The 9,547-nt window shown below is 34.9% G+C and overlaps 1 protein-coding gene across 1 annotated transcript in view; it reads right to left on the minus strand.

Annotated features, from left to right (window-relative positions):
• The window catches only part of LOC138176086 (glycogen [starch] synthase, liver), a gene marked incomplete at its 3' end in the record, with an annotated part of 53,144 nt that overhangs the window by 14,374 nt on the left and 29,223 nt on the right, over positions 1-9,547 (minus strand). The window contains exons 8-10 of the mRNA XM_069106816.1: positions 6,798-6,904; positions 1,887-1,946; positions 963-1,041 (exon numbers count right to left, since the gene is read on the minus strand). Coding sequence (XP_068962917.1) covers positions 963-1,041; positions 1,887-1,946; positions 6,798-6,904 — 246 coding nt within the window. The remainder of the gene's footprint in view (positions 1-962; positions 1,042-1,886; positions 1,947-6,797; positions 6,905-9,547) is intronic.

Here is a 9,547-nt window from a genome sequence, read left to right on the forward strand (position 1 = left end):
GGAAGGAAGGAAGGAAGGAAGGAAGGAAGGAAGGAAGGAAGGAAGGAGGGAAGGAAGGAGGGAAGGAAGGAGGGAAGGAAGGAAGGAAGGAAGGAAGGAAGGAAGGAAGGAACGAAGGAAGGAAGGAAGGAAGGAAAGAAGGAAGGAAGGAAGGAAGGAGGGAAGGAAGGAGGGAAGGAAGGAAAGAAGGAAGGAAGGAAGAAAGGAAGGAAGGAAGGAAGGAAGGAGGGAAGGAAAGAGGGAAGGAAGGAGGGAAGGAAGGAAGGAAGGAAGAAGGGAAGGAAACATGACTTTATTAAGGCCCTACCTACTATGCACCAGGAACTGTACTGAGTTCTGTAAATATTATCTCACTTAATCTTTACAACAACCCTAAGAGATTAATACTATTATTATTTCCATTTTATAGGTGAGGAAACTGAGGCAGGTAGAAGTTAAGTGACTTGCTCAGGATCACACAGCTAATAAGTATGTGAAGTAAGATTTGAACTTAAGTCTTCCTGACTTCAGGCCCAACACTCTACCAAGGTGGCACTGAACTACTTCTGGAAAGGAAAAAAATGGTCAGTGGGTTAGAAAGCATTAAAGAAGCACAAAATCCTCCAGTTCCACTAATCAAGGATAGAGCCAAAGACATTCGACTTTGGTCAGTCTCTAATGCCTGAAAAATGACAGAATACCTGAGAAACTTGGGATTAGGACGATGTATTTTACAAGGGGAAAAGGTTCGCTGAAAAAAATTGATCATTTATTCATGGAAATACCCAATCAAAATTAATCAGAAAAAAAAACACATTTAGTTGAGTATGTTAGAGTTGTCTATCTATCTTTAGGATACACACACACATGAGTGCATGCGCACACACACACACACACAAGCGCAAAATAGGATTTTAAAATACATATTTTCATTCTAGTTCAAATTGCTGAACTGAAGCATAGAAAACTTTGTTCTTTTTTACCTGGGTGGAAAAAATAGCTCTTTTCATAATTGTCACATCATCTCGATCCAGGATCTTATTCAAATCAGGAATTTCTCCTCTGTAAAGGAAATATACAGAATACAGCAAATTAAACTTAAAACTATTCCTAATAAAGACTCAAAGTTTGTGAAGGATGTGAAGGAATTCTCTTTCAACAAAACTGATTCCCATCTGCAGACGGTTCTTATCCATCTGACTATTTATACAAGACACATTTAAAATCATCTTGTAAGAAGTTAATTTCACCCTTTAATGGGATTCAGTCATTATATCTGGCACACTCCACCAGAGTACTATTTGCTGAAACTCTATCTGCAGCATACAAAGTTTTCTATGGAGATCCCCAATCTAAGTTTGTACTGATAAAAACACCTATATCCACCCTATATCCACCAATATCTATTCAGAACACCACGATTACCACAAGTTAACCAAAAAAAAGCTTCTCCCCATAGTTATTTACAAAGATCTCAGACTACAACTCAGTCCACCATGTAAAAACCATAACAAAGCTGAAGATGACTTAGAATTTGATTGCATACTTCACATACTTAATGGGTATCATATTGCTTGCCTTCTCAACACATGGGGGAGGGAAGTGAAAGGGAGAGAGACAGAAACAGAGACAGAGAGAGAGAATTTGGAACTCAAAATTCGAAAAAGCGATTTAAAAAATAATTTGATTGTATGTTTAAAGGTCATTCTCATTTAGGTATCACAAGAAAATTTATTCTGTTTGTATCAAATTATGGGATATATAGTGTCCTGGCCACCTGACCTAGCACATGTTTAGAAAACTCTTCATACATGATGTACATATAGTACTTATGCTATAATATGTATTCTGAATAGAAATTGTTTTTAAAGTCTAAATGTTTGAAACAATGTCTTCAGAGTACCTACCTTAGTAGTGCATCATAGAGTTTCTTTCCAAACTTTTCTTTCACTGAATTTGCAGTGTCCCTGTTTAAAATAAAATATTTCAGAATTAATTTCCAGTGTTACAGTTTTTCTCATTTAAAACTTTGAATGCTATGAAAAAAAAGCCATTATTTTACTTCCTTTGAAAATATACTGCCAGCCTACCTATTGGGAAATAGCTAAATAAATTACTGTATATAAATGAAATTAAATATTGTAATGCTACAAGAAAGGATGAAATGGACAGTTTCAGAGGAAACTAGGAAGACTTGTATGAATAGATTCAGAGTGAAGTACATGGATACAGGAAGTCCAAAGGAGGGAAAACAAATGCTTGAGGGAAAAAATAAAAATTAAATTTTTTTAAATAAAAAGGAAAAGAATTTGTACTGATGACTGGAAACTAAGTCTACCTATAATGCCTCCTCCTCCTCATTATTGTTATTCTATTTATTATTTGCATCCCAGTCTAATCTCCAGATTTCTGGTGGTACCACACCTAAACAACCCTAAAATATTGAAAATTTAGCCCATGGCTTATGTAAAACTTTAATTTTAATTTCTATTAACAAGTACAGGAATTCAAATATATGCATACTTATGTGTGTATATATGTATATGTGTAAATGCACACATACATATATCATCTTTTTTGTGATTCCTTTTTTAACCTTTTCTGTGAATTTCATATGGATATATTACTATTTATTTTAATCATCAAAATTAATTATAAATTTTATATTTATTTATTAAAATTATTTTATTTTATATTCCTTATATAATATATTCTTTATGTAAGATAATATATAATAAATTATATTATTTATTTAATATTTTTATGTTATAAATATGTACAAAATTATTATTAAAATAATTAAATGTTACATATTTGGGGCGGCCAGGTAGCACAGCGAGTAAGAGCACTTGCCTCAGTGTCAGGATGACCTGGGGATCAAATCCAGGCTCAGACACTTAGCACCCACCCAGAAACACTTGGCTGTGTAACCTTGAGCAAGTTACTTAACCCCAATTGCTTAAAAAAAATTACATATTTAATAAGGATATATTGTTGTCTTTAACTACATAATTATAATGACTGCGTATTTTTCTTTTGGCTCCACTTTATTTGGCATCACTTCATATAAGTCTCATGCTTTTAGGAATTTATCATATTTTGTTGCTTCTTAAAGGCACAATAACATCTCCTTGCATTCCTATATAATGCTTTTATTCAGTCATTCTCTGATCATTGGACACCTACTTTTTCCTCTTACAAATGGTGCCACTAAGAATGATTTTGTGTAAATGGGTCTTTTTCCTTCCCAACAATAAATTCCTTGGGGATATAGTCTATTAGTATCTCTGGATCAAAAGACTATACACATTTTTTTTTGTGACATTTATTGTGTAATTCTATTTTACTTCCTAAAAACATTGGATGATTTCTCAACACCAGAAAGAGTAGTGTGCCATTTGTTACTATAACTCTGCTAATTAAAAATTTTAAACCACAATACTTTAAAAATATCTACTCTGTTCAATGCATGCTGCATTAGGCACTGGGAATACTAGAAACAAAACATTCCCTGCCCTCAAGGAGCTTGCATTCTATTGGAGGGATGGGATAGACAGACAGACAGACAGATACATAGATAGATATAAATGCAAAATATATCTAAAATAATAAAAAGTAATTTCAAGAGGGAGATAGTATAGCTTTGGGGATTAGGAAAGGCTCAGTGAAGGAGGTAGCATCTGAGGTATATTTTGATATATACCCCAAACTAGAGACTCTGAACTAGAAGGAGGGAAGAACACATTACAGACATAGAGGAACACTTCTGCAAAGTCTCAGAAGCAGGAAATGGAAGTTCACATGTAGAAAACAACTAGGATCTGGTAGATTTGACCTTCTGGAACAGAATTGTGAAGTATAGTAATAAGAATGAGACCAGAAATAAAGTGAGTGGGAGGAATTGCAGAGACAGATTATAGAAGTAATTAATGCCAGACTGAGTATTTTGCAGAGTTTATTATTCAAGAGGAAATAGGGAGCCATTGAAGAATTTGAGTAGCTAAATAATAAGGTCAGGTCTATATTTTAGAATATCAATTTGGCAATTGAGTGGAGGATGGATTGGAAAGGGGAGATAATGGAAGCAAGGGGACCAATGAAGGGGTTACTTTAATAGTTCATGTGAGAGGTAATGAGATCTTGAAATAGGGTAGAAACTGGAGGTAAAGTCTACCATTCTTCATCTACCCACTCACAAAGCTGGCTCCAAGAAGGTAAAATAAAATTTAGTTTTATTTTCAAGCTGTGGACAACCACTATTTTACTTGTTGAGAAGGAGGGAAGAGTCATGAAGAACTCTACCGTTGTTTAAGCAGCAAATGACACTGACAGGCTGTTATGTTAAATATAACATATTTATGTTATATAACATATATAATATATGTTTTAAGTTGTTATGTACTGTGAGGTTTGGTGGGGGGAGTACTTCCTCCATCTTCTTTCTGTAGAAGAATAGATTTCTTTTAGCTTTTTCCTTATTCAGGGGCAGAGTTTTAGTTTAAAAACCCTTAGTTCTCCCAAATAGTGACTGCCCACACAGGAAGCAGTGATGACTTTATTCCAATTTTCCACTATAAATTTGTAGTAGGTAAAATTAGGAAATTGGACTCAGTGTCTTGACAGTCCTTTCCAGCTCTGACAGTCTTAAGAGTCTACAAAGACAAATGAGACTCTATCTTGTTCCAAGTTTTCTTCTAAGACCATGGGGAGAGGAAGATGGTTGTACAATTACAGAACCATGTTGGTCTAAAGCATATTTAGTTGATCTAAATTGTTGTAAAATTTAATCTAAATCACCAGTTTCCTTGTATAACACTTAATTTTCAGGGTTGTTGTGAAATGAAATGAGATAACATTTGTCAAATACTTAACACAGTACCTAGCACATAGTAGACCTCTAATAAATGCTTCCTTCCTTCCTTTCAATGATTTATAATAAATGATTTCTTTTTAAATAATAATGTTTTATTTACATCAAAAAAACTTTAAAAGTGTCTTCCACGGTTTTAAAGTGAAATTAAATTGTATATTGCCCTCTTGTATCCTGCTTAATGAGCGGGTAGATGGAGAATGGTAGATTTGGGGGCCAAAACTGACCACCAGACAATGAATTTTGGCACTATGGATTGAACTGAAGGCCAAAACATTTGCCATTCTCCAATGACAGGGATGAATCCCAGGGAGCCAAGAACAAAATATTTCAAAGTTTTCCAGTGGCAATCTAAAGTAGAAAAAGAGGAATTACCCATATTTTTTCTCCCTGAGTCTTTTGTATATCAGAGATTTCATCTAATTTCTCTTTTTCCAATAGAAATACTTAGAGATGCCATTAAAAATTAAAAAATGTATATATTTTTATCTTCAAAAAGTGTTCCTAGTTTAGCTGATTCTGGGGTGAGGATTAGTTTCCCTTGACTTAAATCACATTCTAGATTTTTATTTTCTTTCCCATGTTGGGTATATATGCCTTTGTAGCTAAAAATCGGGCTCCTTGACAAGTCATTCTTAGCTATTTGCAAAATCCTTTTTTAAAAATCAATGAAACTAGTTTAATAACATTGTGCCCATTGAGTTGAATTTGAGATTTTTCTCTCATGGCACAGGATGAATTTTATGCATCCATAGATTGAATTTAAACTTTAATACTTTTCAGAAACAGTCATATGCAATTTCTTGAGAATGGTAGTTAGGCTCTTGACCACCATATTTTCCTGCTGACATGATGAATCAAGTTATTTCTTTGAACTTTGTTTTCTAAATCTATTATCTTTGTAAAATTTCCAAACTTCTTTCTAGTCAAGATATCCTTTGGTCATGTTTGGTGGGTTTGTCTCCCAAAATGAAAATTTTATTTCTTATCAATTCCATGCTTTCATTCATATTTACTACCACTTTCTCCACATTGGTGATCTTTATTATGATTTTTTTCTGGTCTGTTTTTATAGATTCCAGTTCTTATGCATTATTAAGCTTCAATTTTTCTTTGCTCTTATTTATCAGATCTTTTTTCTTTCTTTCTTTCTTTTTTCTTTCTTTAAAGAGGGGAAGGTAGGGCAATTGGGGTTAAGTGACTTGCCCAAGTCACACTGCTAGTTTTGTGTTAAGTGTCTGAGGTCGGATTTGAACTCAGGTCCTCCTGACTCCAGAGCTGGTGCTCTATTCACTGCACCACCTAGCCGCCCCCAGATTTTTTTTTAACTTATTTCATTCTTTTAAAGTGTCAGCTTTTTTTAAAAAAAGAAAATCATTTTGATTGTATTATACTAGATCCAACACTTTTTCTGGGTCATTGTTGAAATAATTTGTTATTTTTCCTTCTAAGAACTTTTTAGGATTTTTCCTTCTCTAATATTATTATGTTGATATTTTGTTTTTTCTACTTGCTCATTTTCCTGTTCTTTATTTTTTCTTTCTCTGAGAGACTATTATTTTTTGAAGAACTTTCATGGTTCTATTTACCTGTCTGTCTACCTAGTTATTAGTATTTCCTTCTCTATTCGTATTGGGGATATTAAAGAGCTGGGCTCTTTCCAAACTTCTCTGTCTACTCTGTTGCCAGAAACAATTTAATCAATTTTTAAAGAAGTATCTAATAAAATGTCTCCAGACAATTCATTCCAGCGTCAAACATTGGCACTGCCACCTAGATTACCATAACTCAGTATAATGCATTAACTGAGCAAGGCTCATATGGAATTCATTCCCTAATAATCTTGAACCAAGAAAATGGTGCTTAAGAATGTGTGTTATATAGCTGTTTTAAAAGAAAATCTTTTTTAAGCTTGGGGCTCAAGAACATTAACAAGAACAGTGTTTACCATAGCTGCTTTCTCACTGCTTGTCCTTTCAAGGTTTCCACATTAAAATTATTTGTCTTGGCAGGCATAATGAAAAACACCACAACTGTGACATCACTTTTGTGCACCTGACAACAGAAAAAGCAACAAGAAGTACCCAGTGTTGAAGATAAAATGCAAAGCATTGTAAATTGACTTTTAACCCCTAGAAAATAGCATTTCTGTTTCAATCAGTTAAATAGCAAAGATCCTCATTTATAATCCACACTGTGTAATTTTTTTGACAAATGTGAGCTGTCTTTAGTCTTCTGAGTTTTCCTTTCATAGATGAGTTTAGGTTTTTTTCTTCCAGGTTTGCTTTTCAATTTATAATTTTGTCAAGTTGGAAGCAGAAAAAATTAGAGATTAGGACATCTTCACCACACGATCTTCGTAACTTCTATATTAGAAGAACTCTGCTTTAATCTCTGCTTTAAATCATACTCTGCTTTAATCAACTAAATATCATTATCACATGATGCTTCTCCTGTCTTATTTACAAACTCTTACTTCCTGATGTTCTTATTCCTGAGATTCAGAGTCACTTTCTTTCAAGGCAAAAACAACAGCAACAATAACAAAACACCTTTTCCCTCACCCCCCATTTTCATCAATATAGCTCAGCCCAATTTGTCCCTGATCACTATTTTCCTTTGCCCTCTCCTTTCATTGTACCTTTTAGAACAACTTCTTATCATTAACAAACTCCCTACATCTTTTCTTCTTATACTTTCTGGCTCTTTATTGCTTCCTGAGCTGACAAAAACAAAGCTTTCTCCAGAATATATCTTATCCCCTGTTGCAATTTCAAGTGCAAGTTGTTTTGTTTTTTTTTTCCTGTCAAATGCCAAAAACTGAACCTAAAGGAGGAGTAAACTTATGTTCCTCTCCATTAGAATTTCCCAGTCCTATATCTGGTACCATCATTTAGCAATCTCACTCCATCTGTATCACCTTATCCAGTTCCATATGGTAAAATCATCCATGAGCTTTCAGGTAGGCTTCCCTCCTTGTTCAAGTATGCCTGGATTACAGTTTTCATTTATACACCTAAATTTACCCTCACATTTGGGGATTAAAATATTTAAGCTTCAAGTTTCTTGATCATCTTTGTCTTCCAATTAATCAGCTCCTCGACTCTCATAATCTACATCTCAGTTCTTCCTCAGCCACTCACTTGGCTGAGCACATCTTAGAATTCACCATCATAGGGGCAGCTAAGTAGCACAGTGACTCCACAGGCCCTGGAGTCAGGAGGACCTGAGTTTAAATCTGGCCTCAGACACTTAACACACAAAAAACTAGCTGTGTGACCTTGGACAAGTCACTTAACCCCAATTGCCCTACCTTCCCCCCTCCAAAAAGCCAAAAAAAAATTCACCATCATCCCAAACAATTCCACCTTCCGGATCTTGAATTTCCTTTTCTGAATTTCTCCAGTCTTTCCATTTCTCCCTCTGCCTCATCCCTCCTAAATCTATTGTTTGTCTCTACTGTGATCTCCACATCCTCTCTGTTCTCCCAGTTCCTCATCCTTAGTCTGGCATCACTTTCCTCCCTTCATGGTCTTGATGCTATCAATAAGAAGTCAAGTCATCTTCTACCCTTGAATCCCCCTTTTCCCCTTGTCCTTCCATGATGCTTTCCCTGCACATTCTCCACCCTTGCCATCCATCTTCTCTGCTTCAACTCAGCACACTGCTAGAAAAATGTCATACTACTGTACTGACAAGGTCCACTACAAATTCACTTTGAAAAAAACCCACCTAGGCCCTGATTAATAAATAGCAATCATTTCATTTTTTCCACAACCAAATCTTTAGTACATTTTGCAGTGATTGTCCCAATACTTTTCCTTTCTCCTCATCAATGCCACTCCACCCCATATTCCTCACAGTAATTTATCTCACTATTTTACTGAGAAAATTAAGACTCTTTATTGTGAGTTCTATCACTTTCCCTTTCCTACACTTCAAATCTCTCTTATACTTTTATCCATCTTCTCCTTTGTTTTTTATTTCATCTTCCCCTTGTCTCACTGGGCACTCCCTCACTCATATCTTTAATCTCAACATCTACTTATTTCCTTATTGTTTTGAAACAAAGGATGAAGAGAATATCCAGATGGAGGTAATGTGTTCAGTGATAATGAAAACTACAGATGTTAAAAATGACAAAAACTAAGGAAAATAAGAACTCAAAACTAAGAAAAGGCCAGCAGACTTGGCAGATCTAGGAATTTGGCAATTAAAGTGAGGAGACACATAGGATGATAGTTTGAGGGTGTGGCAGCATCAAGTGAAAATATTATAAGAGATGAGGTCTGAGCATGTTTTTAGAAAATGAGGATTTGCCATGGGATGGCTCTCTAGGTGGAGAAGGGAAAGGGACATATTCAGAAACAAAGTTAACATAAAAAAATGGGAAAAATATTTTTAAAGACTCAAGAAACATAGGATTCTGATATGTTTTAGCTTTCTGTAGTTGCTTTCATTTGTTTCATGTTTTGCAGTTGTGTTTAGTTTAGAAACCTTACATGCCAGTCAGTCAGCTAATAACCATTTATCAAGTACCTACTATGCTGTTGTTGTTCGGCCTTTGTGCTCGAAAAGGACCATGGCATCAGGGAGGTGATGCCATGACATGCAAGTGAATTGGATTCAAGTGAGGGAGGGCTATGTACTGTACTATACTATACTATACTATACTATACTATACTATACTATACTATA

This window comes from Petaurus breviceps, unplaced genomic scaffold (assembly GCF_028583685.1).
Source record: "Petaurus breviceps papuanus isolate PSGF00001 unplaced genomic scaffold, PetGlider_PUasm1.0 81, whole genome shotgun sequence".
Lineage (NCBI taxonomy): Eukaryota > Metazoa > Chordata > Mammalia > Diprotodontia > Petauridae > Petaurus > Petaurus breviceps.